General features: G+C 35.6%; 1 protein-coding gene across 2 annotated transcripts in view; it reads left to right on the forward strand.

Annotated features, from left to right (window-relative positions):
- Window positions 1-1,401: 1,401 nt before the first annotated feature.
- Window positions 1,402-17,199, forward strand: part of ARAP2 (ArfGAP with RhoGAP domain, ankyrin repeat and PH domain 2) — a 115,698-nt gene continuing 99,900 nt past the window's right edge. The window contains exons 1-4 of one of the 2 annotated variants that reach the window (XM_056490320.1): window positions 1,402-1,678; window positions 7,468-8,499; window positions 14,797-14,867; window positions 15,794-15,873. In XM_056490320.1, coding sequence (XP_056346295.1) covers window positions 7,637-8,499; window positions 14,797-14,867; window positions 15,794-15,873 — 1,014 coding nt within the window. In that variant the 5' untranslated portion in view covers window positions 1,402-1,678; window positions 7,468-7,636. The remainder of the gene's footprint in view (window positions 1,679-7,467; window positions 8,500-14,796; window positions 14,868-15,793; window positions 15,874-17,199) is intronic. The other variant, XM_056490319.1, reaches the window with a different exon arrangement.

Here is a 17,199-nt window from a genome sequence, read left to right on the forward strand (position 1 = left end):
TTAATCAAGGACCATACCCTTAGACTTGAGCAGAAAGAAATTCTAGCCCACCACAAACTGCTAATTAACTGAATTTTTCCATGGTGAGGTAAGCCTTGCAAAGGAGGCCGATCTTTTGTTGTTTACAGGGCCTTAATCTTTCAAATAGTTTAAGTTACTGTGGTTAAAATTCCTTTTCAAAGTCAGTATTCATTGGCATTCCTAGTGTTCTGAATGGAAGCTAGGCTTAGCTGGAAATGTTAGGCAAATCTGTGATCAGATGTTTCTGTGAGTCATGAGGTTACAATCTAGAAAGGCCATGACAAAAAAGGGTGTTAGTGTACTTACCTGAATCACATCTGTGCACTCACTTGGTTTGGAAACAAATCAGTCCCTTAGCAAATAATCGGGAATGACAATTCCTTGTCTGAGATAGACGCTGCAAAAGCATTAATAAGAAGACTAGCGAGAAGACAATAAATTTCTTTAGATTGTCAAAAAAAGGCAAATCCAAAAATTTGCTTGCAAAATAAAAGTTTAGGAGGTAAAATTAACTGCATTTCTTTAGGTACACAGATAATTAAATTTCTAATAATTAGAACTTGTGGCTGGATTTTCAAAAGTGCTTTGGCACTGGTGGAATTGGTGCTGTAACTGAACTGAACTGCAAACCTCTAATCTGGAAGTTTTGACTGAAAGTTGGAGAATGGAGGAGGCGTTTGCATTCAAAATTGTGATCCTGAGACCTCACTTTAGTACCATGTCACCAGCAATTTTTAACAGCCCCTCTGCTAGTAAGGCGATTTAGTAAGGCTATACTTAGTGTGTAGGAAGCAGTCCTAAATCAGCGCTTTAATAATTGGCCTCTTTTTCTCACTACATCTTTGCTTCTGTTTTGCTTCAGCAGCGTGACCTCAGACTTCAGCTGCAACACTGTAAACCCTTCCGAAACCTCCTTGCATTTAATTAGAAAAGATGAGAATTGACACTTCAAGTAAAAGATGGGGATGTCCGCCAATGGACTACATTAGAATCCTTTCTGTATCACTTTGTGTAACAAAACGCTGGTTTTATCTGAATCACATTGTTCACAGACACAGGGCACTTGCAAGAACTGGGGAATTCCTGGAAATTACTGTAAGCTCCGTTTGTTTTAGGCAAGCGATCACAGGTGTGTGTCTCCTCGCAGCCCTCAGCGGGGTGACAGAGGTGGCGCCGGGCCGCCCTTTGCCCGCTGCCCGGGAAGGGGAGTCCCGCTGGGCAGCGCAGGGCTCTGTGAGGGGATGAGGGGATGCGCTGGGCGCAGGCAGCCTGCCCGCGGGCTCCCAGGGACTCCTGACGGGATGCGCTGGGCACAGGCAGTGCGGAGCCGCAGCCTGCCGGCTCCCAGGGACTCCTGAGGGAGTGCGCGGCCCGGCCAGGCCGCCCGAGCCGCAGCGCCGGGCTCGGAGCGGCGGGCGCGCCCAGGTGCGGCCTGCTCCTGCGGCAGGGAGGGAGCTCCGCGGGCGCGGCCTGCCGGGGAGCGGCGCGGGGGCGGCTGGGCTGGGGTGTGGAGCCAGCCCGGCAGGAAGGAAGGAAGGAGAGAAAGCAAGAAAGTGAGCGAGCCGGCGGGGAGGGAGAACTGAAAGTTGAACAAGCTAAAGCCCTGCGCTTCCTTCCTCCGCCCGCCCGTCCCGGTCAGCCGCGGGGTTCTGCGGAGGTAAGCGGGCTCGGCGGGGTGTGCGGGGCTGGGCAGGGCCGGGCCGGGGGATGCTCCGCTCCCCGAGCCGCCGGCAGCCGGCCCCGCGCTGGAAAAGGGCTGGAGAGGGCGCGGGGGGTGGGACGGGACACGTCCCGCAGAGCGACAGGCACCGAGTGGCGATCGGGGAGAAATAGCAGGTAGGCAGGTAGGGAATAAGGCGTGTGTTGCTCTCCGTTTTCTTTGTAGATTCGATTGTTTTAACGATTTGTAGGTAAATGTCACGTTAAAGAACAGTGCTTTATTACTATGTATTTATTTACTCTATGAGTTGTTTTTGTGAGGTCGGATATGAACAGACCTCGTGTTAGCTGCTGTTACATACCTGGAAATTTTATCAGAAAATTTAAGAAAGTCAAAGAAGCTGTAGTATGTCCTGGATCGAGAATACGAAGTGAAGGATACAGCACCCGAGTTTGGCCACAGCAACTTCCCAAAGTTCCAATTCCACCTTCAGTCAGTTTTTTCATGCCATGCAGTTCCTTACTCCTGCGACTCTGCAAGTTGTTCCACTGGAATTTCTTGCAGTATGAGGTTTGACTCGGAGGTAACAAAGGTTGCTGAACTTTTTTCTAGAAGGCAAGTGCTCTGAAATTTTAAAAAGAAAAAAAAAAAAGACAAAGAAAAAAGACAAACAGTTTGACAGAGGGTGTAATTAAAGTTATTTTGTAATTATCCACTAGGTTGACCTATGCTTCGTAACTTCCTTGTATTGGTAAAGGCAATAAGGCAATAGCTCTATTGGAATGTTTGGGTGTTTGTATTTTTTTTTTTTTTTTTCCTTGCAGTCAATATGCTGATTGTATAATGTAGGTTTTGGAAAAGATCTTTACAGTGTTTTCTATGTTAAACTTGTCAGTTTGTATGGAGTCAATTACAATGTGAATGTGAAATTTACTACTTGCAGATTTCATTTTGCTCCATGGTAAGACCTGTTGTACTGTTTTATTTTGCTTTTTTTTTTTTTTTTTTTAACATATTCATTAGGATCTTTATGTAGTAGGTGGTTTAGCAGAAGTTGGGAGCAAGCCTGAACTTGCTTATGTTTGTTGAACTGATTGCTCACAGCGTGGTTATCTTACCATGTACTCTTAAAAGTTTGACAGTTTCTTCAGGCTTTTATCTGTATTGATATTAAAAAAAAGAAAAAAAAAAGTCTAGTCCTGCTTGAGTTCACCTATAACCTACAGTTCACACATTTTATTATTAAAATTTGGATTGCTTGCTTGCTTCAACTAGGATTTGTCTATCTCCCTGTCAATTTCGTCTTCAGGACTTTTCAACTTGAAAAATCTTAGGAAGAAAGAATTTTAAAATTCATAGATATAGCTTTCCAGAATGCTAGATGCAGGTGCTTACCCTCCATGTGAGGAAGTGTTCTGAGAGTTAGAATTGCCATTTTTCTTTGATGCTATTGAGCTGTTGCTTTTAGTAAAATAAAAGAACTGTTAGACCACTCTGAGTTTTTGTTGCCACTTTTTGTCGAAGTTTCTTCCATAAGATGGCAAAATGAAGAAATTGACAGTCAGTTTCTAAAGAAGTGTGAGAAACATCTTCTATGAAAGAAAGTTGGATGATGCCATAGAAGGCTAGGGATGTGCAACATACATTGCAATTCATCTCCTGCTAAAACTTCTTTCTTAGAAGGAAAGCCCAAATGGTTTTCCTTATATTGCTTTTTTCACATAGCAATTTGGGTGTTTTGTCCCTATTTTGTTAAAATAGAATGGTCAGGTGTCTTCCAAGAAGCTTGATTTTTTTTTTTTTTTTTTTTTAAATAACCATTATAGCATTTTCCTATTTTTAGCAACTGTGTTGACAATGGTGATTTTTGTCTTGGTTACTCTACTTAGGAGAAGGTAACATAAAACCAGAACAAATTTGATTTAAGCAGGTTTAAATTCCCCTTGTGTTGTTTTTTTTTTTTTTTTTTTTTTTTTTTTTGTGTCTTTGTTGGCTTTTGGTTTTTTTTTTTTTTTTTTGCGATATATTTCTAAGTAGGAAAATCTATTTTGCCTTGCTTCTGGGAGGAGATTAGTTTTACGGAATGTATGCAACCATGTGCACTAATGTTGTTTACAAATGCTGAATTCGTAGTGGTAGAAATATGGATATGAAAGAGAATGAATTTGTACAAATGTGTATGAGACACTCCATTTCTAGTACCATACATTCTTTAGGGTTTATTATGACTTACTTTGTAATCAAAGCTAAGGAGGAGATTAAATTCTTTTTTAAATTGGTAACAGTCATATCAAAACAGAGTAATGTATTGAATAAGGTGGTCCTTGAGTTCTGCATTTCTGTATACTTCTTGAGTTCAAACCTTATAAAATATTTTAAGGAGATGAACATATTTATGTTCTAGCCTGCAAAACACTCACCAGTGTGTTTAGCTGTTTGTTATGTTAATCTTTGTGTAAGTAATGAAACTAAACCAGTTGTCAGTATAACCTTTTGCTTAGACCCACAAAATGATATGTAATCTTAGAGGTATTTAACCAGTTGCATAGCTAGGCTAGATCTATAGCATGTCTTCAGAAATCTTGATGGATACACTGATAGCTTCTGCCATAGACAACTACAGAAACAGAAAGTGGCCTGGGCTTTATCTTCTGGCACTGTTGGCATTTTGTGGTCTAAATGTCTTCTCAGCAAGCAGTTACTTCCTTCCTCTGCTACATGCTTTGTTCATAAAATACACAGTAAAACATAACCATTCTTACAGATTTGGAATCAAAGTTTGTTCTCTGCTAGGTAAACCTTTGCATTGGTATGTGGTTTATACAAAGATGGGTTAGAATCCAAATAGCTGATAGCACATGGCTATTTGAGTTCCTGAAGTAACAACACTAGAGATGTTCCAGAATAAGGTGTAGGCAAAGCTATCGCATGTAGAAAAAACAGTATTAAGAGAAGAAAGAATGTGTGACTATAAATATTAATAATAAATATTCAATAAATATATAATATATTTTATAAATTTAATAAATATTTAATATATTTATATTATATTTATATATTTTATATAGAAATATAAATATATATAATTATATAGAATATATTTATATATATTTATATTTCAAAACATTATTATTTAATAAATATATAATAAATATTCATAAATAAATATACATGTTATATAAAAACATATATATCTAAAGCTGTGTACCTAGGTATGTTTTGTGTTATTATGAAAGGTGAGGGATTGAGAAGATGATACTGTCTGAAAGTGAACAGTAACACCTTAGGGAAAAAATAGCCAAATGCTACCATGAAACCCAGAACTGTCAAGGAAGGTGGAAATGGCTGAGATAACCAGCTGCAACTGCAACTTTAAAAGCCTTAGAGTGATATGCATACACTGTAGAGGTTTTATATACTTGAATATGTGTGTGATTTGCTTGTTGTTTTTTGGTGTTTTATTCTTTTTTTTTTTTTGCTTGTTTGTTTTTCCTTTTGTTTGCAGTGTGTTTGATTGTGTTTTTTTTTTAATTACTGAGTATCTGAAAGACTATTTTCTGGTCCAAGCAGTACCTCTCCAATATTTTTCCCCCAGTAAATAGTTTCTGTATTAATTTTTTTCATTCTGTACTCAGAACCTGAGAATATATATTCAGCTACTTAAGTGAATATACATTGACATTTTCCAGGGTTTATAGATGAGTGGATGCCATACTGTTGAATTTTATCCTTTATGACTGGAGGCTGCCATGAAAATTTTGAGGAAATGCTGAGTTTTCAATTTTTTAAAGGAACAATGGAAGTTTATATAAGCATGCAAGTTAGAATGAGACAAAGGTAAATACAAAAGTGGATTGTTAATCAGTTTAGATCAATCCAAGGCTTTTTGAATTTAAATTACCTGAGAATCTTTAATTGAGGGTTAACTCCATAATAAAGTTAATTTCTCTTGAGAGGTTGATATCTGATTGACCTATGAAGTTGTCTCTCTAAAAGGTTTTAATAGTATCAATTTAATATTCAAGATAAGTCACTTCTCAGACTTGTGGGTGGTGATCGAAGCTGATAAAAATATATCCAGAAAAATGAAGCTAGAAACTAGAGAGAATCCAATTATTTATTTTAAGTAAAGGAACATTTATAGTAAGTATACTATGTTGATTTTTACATCTTCCAGAATAATGTAGGTGTGCTCATCTCCTTTTTTTCTTATTATTATGCCACATACATGTTTGCATGGTGTAAGTATGAAGAATCTGATTATTTTCCTCAGTTTTGATTACCACTTTATGAAAGTGTGGGAGTAATGAAGATATTTACAAAATTTTGCAAGAAAACAAGTCCAGTGATTGAGGTAGTTAATAATTAATTTCATAATCATAATAAAGTACAATTGCCAATAGCAGTGCTAACAGCTGTGCTTCATGCAGTACATTATTTTAAATTTAGATTTAGCTATATGTGGCTTTGGGTAATTAGGAGATGCATAAATATTTTTTTATCTATTTATTTTTTACAACTTTTCTGAAGAATGAATGACTTAGATATTCAAAGGACATTGGAGGAATCTCCTAGGAAGAGGGTTTATCCTTTATTTAGGAATTGATACAGTAAAAATGTAGGTAATGTTTTAAGCTTCAATTCTAGACCATGAGTACTCCATTTTTTGTCATGAATGACCTTGAAGAATTAGGTATCAATGCCTATTACCACAGACAAATTCTGGTCATAAGATTTCTCCTCTTTCTAAATGCTACTTAAATCTTAATGCTCTTCCACTGAGGCTGTTCTTTCTTTTCCAGGCTGCTTAAGGCTAGTACCTGCATGCCAGGACAGCTGCTACAGTCAGCAGGTTTCCCTAAGGCCAAATTACTCTTTATACTGAGAGAGAGAGGTGAAAAAACCTGTTGAGTGTTGCTGATCTTAAACCTTCTTTGAAGAAATATTATTTCAGGCTGTTTCATACACCTTCAGAAGAGTAGCATCTGGATTTTGTAAGTTGTGAATTTAGATATGGCCCTGAAAGAAACAATAACTCAAATATATGAAATCTGGAGTGTAAGAGCTGAGTTGGAGTGTACTAAGGAAAAACTCACGGACAGCCAGAACTTGCCTATGGATTCATGCCTTTTCTCTTTGTGGCCAAGGCAAAACTGCTTCCTTGTCAGAGTTGAGATGCTGGTTACCTGTTTTCTGTGTTCCTGCAGTTTGCTTGAAGGGATGACTGTTGCAAACCATGTTCTTGAGGATGGCACTTGTTCGGTTGGATTCTCAGTTGAAGAGGTTTTAAATGCACAGATCACATGGAATGCTCTAGAGAGTAATTTTTCTTTTGTTCAGTTGCAAGTGTGTTTCTATGCTAAAAGGATTTTGAGATTGAAAGGTAAGGGTGTAGAAGCCCTGTTCTGTAATTTATTGGTGGTAGTGTGGAAATAGCAAAGGTTTAGATTCCAGTTGTGGTCTTGGATAACTCTTTCTTTCCCTGATATCCAAGTATTGTGTAATAAGAGTGTGTGTGTGTAGATAGTTCATCTGAATGTTTAACTACTAGGAATATGTGTTTTAAATCTGTATTATTTGTGCTCAGACTTTGATTTTGCTATTTGTTTTAATATATGCCAAGATAAAAGGTTGGGTTTACCATTGCTGAAATTATTGTATACAGGCAATTAAAAATATTGTTGTTTAAGTGTCAAGGAGTCTTTCACAATTTTATTCAAGGCAATTGTGAGGTTCAGGCGAGATTTTTTTTTTTAATGTCCTTTTTCTTTTCCATATGTTTGCAGTCTTTAAAAAAATCACACCAAACTGAAGAAACTTGAAGAGGTGTCGTGAGGAAACGGATATTTTCTGCTGACTGGTGGACACCAAATTTGAGAGTTTTCTTGCTAGTAAACATGCATGCAACCTGACTATTTCTACATGACTTTGTGGGGCAATATATGGAATTAAGTCATGTCATCTACAGGCAATGACACTGATATTGAAGAATTTTTGATCAACATTAACCTTGCACAGTATCTTCCTAACTTTAAAAACTATGGCTATAACACTGTGATGGATTGTGTGGGAATAAATAATAGTGTGCTTCAGCAGATGGGAGTGTTGCCTACAGGACATCGCAGAAGGATTCTTAAACAGTTAGACAGTCTTTTGGAAATTCCAGGATATTCTCTTTTCTGTGAAAAACTAAAATTCAAAGACTTGAAAGGTTTAGAAGAGAAGCAATATTCATCCTCAGATCAGGAATCTCCTGTAAGCAATTCAAGTGTAGATGGGACTGGCTTGATACCTGCAACATCATCAGAGCAACTTCTTAAAAAATCTTACGTCAATAAGGAAAAGTTTGAGCTTGCAGAGCAAAACTCAATGGAGGCAAATGATGATAGCTTCACAAGTTTGGATTTTTCCAGTTTATACCAGAATTCAGACAGCATACTAGAAGCTGTCAGTCAGAGTAGAAATATCAAGATGAATACTCAGCCAGATGCATCACTGGCAGAAGCTGCTGCATACCAAGCTGATGAGCACTTGACTGGCCCTTTGGTGTTCCGTGATCCTCCTTCATTTGTTCGTTCATGCGAGACAAAATGCAAAGAAAACAAACAGCAGAGGTTTCCAGATGAGGGTGATCTATCTGATAGTAAACCAGATTCTTCATTCTATAAGTTTAAAGGAGAAATGATAGACAATGACTTGTATGATTCCTGTACGCTGAACTGCATGAAAGTATTTCCAAGGGCAAGCCGATCTTTTATCTTAAGGCATCGACCTGTACCAGAAATTCCAGAATCAAGTAAAGTTCAACCTTCATCAAGGTAATTACTGTTCATTACTAGTGAGAAATTACTGTGATGGTAGAACTAACAGTCTGGGATTTCTTTGGTTTTTTGTCTACTTTGTCTTTTTCTTTTGTTTTTTTTTTTCAGTGTAGATTTTTTTTAATATGAACTGTAAATACACTGGATCTGATGTGAATGTTGCCAAATTAATTGAAAAAGGATTAAGCTTCATTGTAATTTAAAAGCAAAAATGAGAGTGTAAAGGGAAATTTTAGAACAGTGTGTCCTTATAACCTCCCAATTTTCTCTGCATCTACCTATTAACAAAGAAAGGAATCTTTATTGCTTTAGCTATAACTCTTAAAAGCAACTATATAACGCATAAGCAAGAATGTACTTCAAGATGCTTTTGGGTTAAGTTCTAAACTGGTAGTCATTTAATTGTTAGCTTTGGAGAATGAAGGCAACCATTTATTCATGTTATGTGTTGGCTTCTGCTGGTGGTCTCATAACAACAAAACCATAGCTTTTAATGATATTACTAGTATAAAGATATTTTTGAGACATTCCAACAGAGGAAAACAAGAGTGGAAAAAGAAGGGAACAAAGATGTTTGATGTGGAAAGTTTTCAGAGTTTATGGAATCTTTGAATTTGTTTCTAAGTATTGAAGGGATGTGACTGTGTTTTTCTTCCTTCAGAATGGTTGAGTTCATAATTTGCATCCACAAATTGCTGAGTGACACTTACTTTCTTGAATAAACATTAGTCGTCGTAGGCTTGTACAACCTGTACCAAGACTTGTATACTTGTCTTGGAAAAATATCACAGAATATTGAGAAAAACATCTGCTGTTGGGACTTTATTCAAGACCTATCTTAATAAAAGTATAATTGTTGGAATGTTAAAAATAATGGGCACTGAATATGTAGTTAATCACATTATAAAATTACAGCCTGTGTGCAAAAAATATCTCCACACAGGTTAATTTGTAGTATTTTTGGATCTATTAAGTAAGTTTTAGTTGTCATGCTGGCTAAGTGTCTTAAACAGAAGAAAAACTTAGCAAAGGTATGTGCAAAGTTTTGTTGGTGTAGCCATATCCAAATCATTAGGTTACATTTTTCTTTTCTTTTTTTTTTTTTTTTCACAAGCTATGCCTGGAAGGGACATGTCTAAGAATGTTGTGTATTTATCTGGATTTTTTCATCTGCATATCTCAGCAGTTAAAAGCACCATCGAGTTTATACATGCTCTAAATACAGGGGTTTCCCAGCACTTATACATTTTTTTAGATTACTGAAAGATGTCAAAATTAATCTTGTAATACAATTGTTTGAACAGGTGTAGAGTCAAAGATTCTTTGAAACAATTAGTGATTTTTTGTGTGCCTTAAAAACTGCTTCATTGGTTCCTTCTAAATGACAGAAAAAATTGTGCTCATTGAAACTTAAGTATGCATATCTTTCAGTGAGTAGCAGATTTCTGTTAACTTTTGTAGAGTGATTATCCCTACTTCATTTAATAAATTCATACTGACACGAAGTGGGATTCTTAACCTAAAATATAATAACTACATACAAAAAGAGTACTCTCATTGTCTGTTGAGAAACAATCATCCAGTTGAGAGAATATGCTGTGTTTGTAGTCTTCCCACTGTTGGAATGAATCCTCCAAATCCCAGTCTGCTAGTGATTGATATGGGACTGGGTCACTAACTTCATTGCCCACCATTTTGATTGGTGAACTCCAGTATCTTTTCTTGGTCTTTATGCTCCAGTTGTAGCAATATTGCAATCCTGAGGGACCAGTCTGTCTGCCAGATCGAGGTTAAACCAGAACTTCACAGTAGAACTTAAAGTTCACAGAAACATTCTTGATAACCTTTCTGACAACCTTTTCATAGGGCACAGAACTAATACAGAACTTTAAAATGGCATTGTGCAGACATCTTTAACCTCAGGAAAGAATTTGTCTTTCTCACAGAATTGTATAGGCAAACAGCCTCAACGGGCCTTATTGACAGATGCTAGTTTCATCCTTACTACATTGTACATAGACTGTTCCATAGAGACAGTGAAATCCTGCTGAAATCTGGGAAACTCAGCATTTCCTTCTAGTCATTTGTGGATATTAGTCATTAAATTTTTATGCAAGGAATATGTTTCTCATCACCTCCTGTGTGCTTTCAGCACAGAAAGTTCATATAGGGGGTCTCCAAGTGCCCCATGGTAGAGCTGTGATCGTGTCATTTTTTATTATTGATAATGCCTTGCAATGCCTTACCTCCCTTGCAATTTTAGCTGCTTTTCCATGTCTCAATTCTGCTGCTGAGTTTTGCCTGTAACAAAGCATGCTGGCATCTGGAAAGCCATTATAGCATTTTAGAAGTTGAAAATATCTTGGGTTTATTTCTTTTTTGAATTATGGCACTACAGTGTGGTATCACTGTAGTGTTGGGGGGTGCAGTATTGAAAGAAAAAAGAAAAAAACCTGACAATTACACAATTTTCGTAATAATAAAGTTATTTTTTAGATTTTAGTACTGGATTTTGTTGCTCAGTATTATGTGTAGTTATACTAGATTATTTTCAGGTAGGCTTTTCCTTATATCATCGTGAGCTCTCTCTTGTTAAAGAGATAGTAAAGGTCGGTCAAAAGGTGTTGAAAATCACAAAGTGAAAATTGAAGGTTTTTGTAAGACAAAATAGTGAAAATGTTGCAATGGATGGAACTAACCACTAATGTGTCTTTAGGATAAGATTATAGATAATTAGCTTTGAAACAGTATTAGAGACTTTGGATACTTTGGATCAACCAGCAGTCACTCTTGGATGAAGTAGTTACCATTGCATCATTCCGGGGAGCAATCTGTTCAAACAAAAAGCTGAAGCAGAATTAGAATATGGTAGATCTGATTTTTTAAAGAGAATAGTATGCAGGTAAAATTTCAGACTGATGAATTCTATAATTTTCTATATTTTTTCATGCCACCCCTCTTTGTTTCTTGTATTGTGCAGTAGTGGCATTGTTCTGATTCTTTATTAAGAGAAATAAGAAAAACTAGACCGAAATGTCTGGGCAACATCCTGCATATGGGGGAAGACATGAATAAGTGAGAGAGATAATGTGCTTGGCCCTAGCAGGCACCATTTGTTTTATGCAGTTGGCAGATCCTACAGTTGGAATTTCTTGCTTGGTGCTGATATCCTTTATACTCCATTTCTTAACATACAAGTAGTCAAGATTGCTAATGAGGTGCCAAGCTGGTGTTGCTTTGTGTCTCTACTGTGTTCTGTGACACAAAATAAATTTTTAGAAGATAGAAGCTGTTCCTTCTTTTTTCCTGTGGTAAAGTATTGCTGTTAACTTTACCTCTGCTATGAGTCTATGAACCCCAAAGTTTTAACACAGCATGCTGGAGCAGTTTTGATGTGTTTGCATTGTGGGAGGGTTGCATCTTGAGATAGATAGAAAAGAAAACATGTCTTGAATGAGTTTGAAAACAAAAGCTTCTTTCATTTAAAACTCTCAGCAGATGAATGCCAGTAGAGACTTTGAGGCACTGACTGCTTGCACTGACCTCCTTCCCTCACTTTATTTCCAAGGTGACAGGAGTATATTGAATAAACTGGCTTGGTACAAAGTTCTGTGTGAAGTTTTAGCTTTCCAGCCTCTCAGCATTTAGCAAGACCTGTCACTGCCTCATCACATCCTTTCATCCTGTTTATGCATAATATGGGGTGCTAGAAAAGTCTATGCAGGCTGAGCTGCATCCGGTACTCTTAATATATGAAAACAGGGAGTCTAAATCACCACAGTTGTAACAAAATCAACATTGAACAATAGTTAAAATTATTATTATATATTTGAAAAATTGGTGCACTTTGTGATTTGCAGACTGCTTGCACTAACCTTCCATTAAAGAGCATCATCAATCTTCTTTGTTTGAGGTACTCAATTTTTGAATTGAAAAAAAATTCAAGAGAAGAGCTGTTTACTTTCTGAAATGGCTGAGAAAAAGTCATAGATTGATGTAGTTATAAGACTTTTTTCAGTTTTTTCCTCCAAAAGACATCTTCAGTATTTTTCTCTCTTTTAATCCAGATATTTAATTTGTACGACAACTAGCTTACTATTCTATTAAGAATTCACAAATTATTATAATTGTATAGCTTGCACTGTAGGTTTTTAATGACACATAATCTTTCAAGCAGATATTCAAAGGAGCTCATTTCATTATTATATATTTCATTATTTTATATCTTAAGTCAGTTTTTAATATACATAAGTTAAAAATTTGCTTTCCAAAAATGACAAAGAGGTTGTATTTTTAAAGGCTGGAATAGAAGATTATAGTTTGCTTTTTAGCAGGATTTTGTGCCATGTATACATAAATGTAGGTACATTATCAAAAAGAATACACAAATCCTGAAAGGTACATGGATTTTAAAAGAAAAGTGGAAGATATTTTGTGTGTGGGATTTTTTTTTGTTTGTTTGGTTGTTTTTTTGTTGATTTTTTTTGTTTTGTTTTCTTAGGATTTTTTTTTTTTTTAACTGACTTGTTATTTTTCATGACCTGGTGAAATTATCTATTCACCTTGAAATAAAGCAAATGACTCACTGTTTTTCACAAGGAAAGCCTCCATAATTTTAAAAGCTCTTCAAGTCAAAGCTGTTTATCTCTAAGTCTTAATTTAGTTTAATGCTGCTAATACCCTTCAAAAGATACTAACCTAACAACAAAAAATCTGATCTGTGTTGAAATATACTAGGTTAGGTTTTGTTTTCTTTTAAGCATATTAAGTTCTTTACAATTTGGTTTGTACAAACACATGAAGTTAGTTTGCTAATGGAGCTTCAAAAGGTATAACTACATGAATTTTAGTAAAATGTATGATGAAACATAGACTTTTAAAGTATTTGCTGTGTATTTATTGTAATTATGGCTCAGGAGAGTAGGCAATTATATGTGGGAACAAGGCCATGATCTACTTTCACTGGCCAAGCTCACCCTATGTTTTCTAAACCCAAGATTTCATAAAGTAATCATTAGAGAACTTAGTTTATGTAACCTGGATAATGTTTGAAATGTCAAGTAATTTTAAAAGGTGTGGCTTCTATCTTGAATTTAATCTAATAAAATTTTTGAGGCAGATTTAGGTGTGTAGCTCATGAATGCCTGCCTTCTGTCACAAAGAACATTTTTGTAGTTAGGAGTAATTCAAGTTGGACTTCATGGGGCAGTAGGTCTAAAGTTCTAAGTGAAGCTTATCTTAAAATAATAAAGTTTCTCAATATGTTAAATGGGAAAACAAACGTTAGGAGATCGATATTTTTAGTAGAAGAAAATTGGCTTTGACTTTAAAGGATGGAGGGCCCACAAACTGTTAGGAAAACCAATAAGGTTCTTACATGGCATTTAGCAGCCTTGGAATGTTCTATAAGGATGCATGAGAACCTTTAGTACTCTTATTTTAAGCAAAGAAAATGAAATTAAGAGGAAAAATTTCTAATTACGTTAATGTGGGAATTCAGGGCTTGACTGAAAAGACCTCTAATACAGACTGCTGGACTAGTGAAGGTGGGTTAGAAATTTTCTAATGCACTCATTTTTCTTCCTACCTTCTGGTTATAAAGCTGTCTTTGCCTGAAATATTAATAATGGCAATAATATTGTACTATGCTTGAGATTACTGAAATACATGGAGCCAGCACATGGGTAATAAAATGACTTTTCTGCTGTGCATGGAGATACATTGTGACCCACGTGTAAAATGTGTAAGGGTTGTTACAGGCAGTTGAAGTGCAATGCCATTTACCTCTTGGTTTTAAAACTTTGTGGGGGGAAATAAATCACCTTAGGAAATCAAAACTTTACAGTGATTTTTATTTTAGTGGTTGGGAGCATGTTTTGGCTAGATTCTCAGGCCCCCTAAGAATTTAATGTTAAAGTAGATTTTCATAGTACACTTTTAAATACAGTTACTGGTAATCATTGTGAAGGAGAAGGGAAAGAAATGTTTGGGGGAAACTCTGGGATCTCCATTCTTCAAGCAATCTAAATGGTTTTAAGGTCAATTCAGAGCAATCCTGCCCCCCGCTCTGATTTTGGGATGTCTGCTAAGATCAGAGAAGTATTCAGTGTCATAAGGCGAGGAAAACATATTGTTGTGCAGCTTTTAAAATAAATAAAAAAATTTCCCAAGATTTAAAATCTATTGTTTCTATATTTGTATATAATTTTAATTGTTTAACTGCATGGGATGGTTTTGCTTATTTTCTGGGTAATTTCAAGTAATGTTTTAATTCTTTGCTTTGTTTTGTTTAAGTTCCCTTCAGAGAAGAAGAAATATGGACCTTGTAAATATTTCTTGCACTGGGAGGCAAATTTCACAAAACAGTGAGTTAAGCATGCTGATATTTGCATCTTGAATATTAAGGAAAAAGAAAACTTGGACCAGTTGTCTAAAATAAACATTACTTATATATTTTACAAAATATTGGGCATCTCAAAGATCTAGAAGAATTTATTTATGTGATAGCAGAGTATTTAAAATAATCACTTCTGCATTTTACTTATTTTTTGATTATGATCAAATAATGTAAAAATCAGGAAACCTAATCTTTAAGCCTCATTTATTTAAATATACTTTTTTTTTTTAGTCTAGTGTTTTAAGTTTCTAATATTAGATCCAGAATTTTTAAGCAGAGTTAACTTCTTGAAAGATATAAGGAGTGTATTCCTGACTAATGGTGCTTAATTTGTTTATAAGTGCTCGTAGCTCCAGGAAAGAACAGGGAATTTATTGTATTTAATAGTTTACTGAAGCATTTAGAAGTCTTCTGCAGTCAGCTGGAAACTTCTTTCATATTTGAAAAATATGTCTTGTTTGCAGTTATGTATATTTATTTTAAGCAAATACTTGGTGACAAATGGAAGATTTCCACAAAAGAGTTGTGTGATGGTTTATTTTTGGTATTTTTTAAAGGTAAGAATAAAGAATACTTTGGAGCTATTGCTTCTTAGACTAGATAACTGAAGTTTTTTTTATTTTAACTTGATGCAGGGTAAGAAACAACAAAATGCCCATATGCAAGTTATATTCAAATTGCATAATAATAGTGATAATGTCTGTGTTGAAAAGAAGATATCTGGAGCTCATATAGAAATAGGACATTGTTCCGTGTTCCTCAAAGTTTTTTTCTAGGAAGGAAAGAGAAATTACAAAGTGAAAAATCTGTGTCCCTTGTTGATTTTATTATGACTTTTGACTCATAGTAGAGCACTGTGTGACTGTATTTATTTATTTATTTATTTGCTTTAAGATAATTTCATGGAAGAAAAGCCACCTGTTATCTCTCCGTATGGGGAAACCTTTATTTGTGACAACACTAAAGATGCTCAAGTAAGTTGAGACGCTAGAATGTGTATAGTCTGTCTTTACTTTAATCTTCGTGCTAGGTATTTCATACTGGCCATAATTTTTTTTTTTAAATTTTGTGCTCTTTTAGTTGCCTGTACTTTTTCTGTCTTTTTAGGTTTATGGAAAGGCTTTATGATGTAAATATATGAGGACTAATGACTTTTAGTAATCTCTAGAGACACTTGGTATGTTCAATAGTAATAGGAAGCTGCAGTGTGTGTGTTGGTTGTTTCTTTTTTTTTTTTTTTAAACCCATTCAGGACAGATAACTGATTTTTTTTTTTTTTTTTTTTAAACCCCACTGGCCAGAGCTGCCATATTTATGCTCTCAGGTACAATCCTTTGCATTACTGAGGTTAAGCTGTTGAAATTTGAAACTGTTAGAATTTACTAAGAAGGGTAAAAGTGGCTTTTTTCTTGTCTGAGAATTGCAGCTCAAGATTGGGCATCTCTGCAGAGACTTTTGCATATCCTGTGAAAGCAGCTTGCACATTAAGTTAGGTGATATGATGGTCACATTTCACCATACCCTTTTTCAATTCCTGTATATGAAAGTTCTCATGACTTTTTAGCTCTTGCATGATATTTTTCATGCACCTCCTAAATTTGCTGTATACTCAGAAAATCACTTTTCTTTTAGGATTCTCTGAAGTGAACATTTTTGTTGGGGTTTAGTTGATGATGTGAATGCACACGTGACATGCAGAAAGACTTCTGAATTATGTGGAGGGAGATATGGGAGGTAAATTAGCTTAGTGAGGCATCTACCAAATGCTGTGAATTTCCAGCTCCTGCTTCTGTCTCAGCAGGAAGCAGAGCAGAAATTGTTGATTCTGTGATTACTTATACTTTTCCCAGCCAGTCTCAAGCCACAGAATTAAAGATAAGAGAAAATTCTTCTGTCCTGGTCTTCAATCTAATGTTTCATTTTTAAACAATTGTCAACTATTGACTAAAATAAAAACCATCCATCAGATGGATGTCTGAGGTTTTTCTTTCTCCCGTACTAATTTCTTAAGAATTGATTAATAAAAGTGGTTCAAATTTCATCTTCTAATGAGAATAGTTTTATAGGGATAAAAGTAATCTCTTTTTGATGCATGCTTTCTTTTGGCAGTATACTATGCTTATTTGTTGTTGTTGACCTTTTAACACAGTACACATAAAATCATATGTGTCTTTCCTACTTGTCGTGTGCATGCAAAACTGACTTTTGAGTGTTCATTTTCTTTCCTTGAATGCAATGTCTTGTCTGTACTAGTTGTTGTTGTCTGTGCCCATGTCTTTAAAAATTCAAAATTTAACTTC

The sequence above is a fragment of the Oenanthe melanoleuca genome, chromosome 4 (assembly GCF_029582105.1).
Source record: "Oenanthe melanoleuca isolate GR-GAL-2019-014 chromosome 4, OMel1.0, whole genome shotgun sequence".
NCBI classification, from domain to species: domain Eukaryota; kingdom Metazoa; phylum Chordata; class Aves; order Passeriformes; family Muscicapidae; genus Oenanthe; species Oenanthe melanoleuca.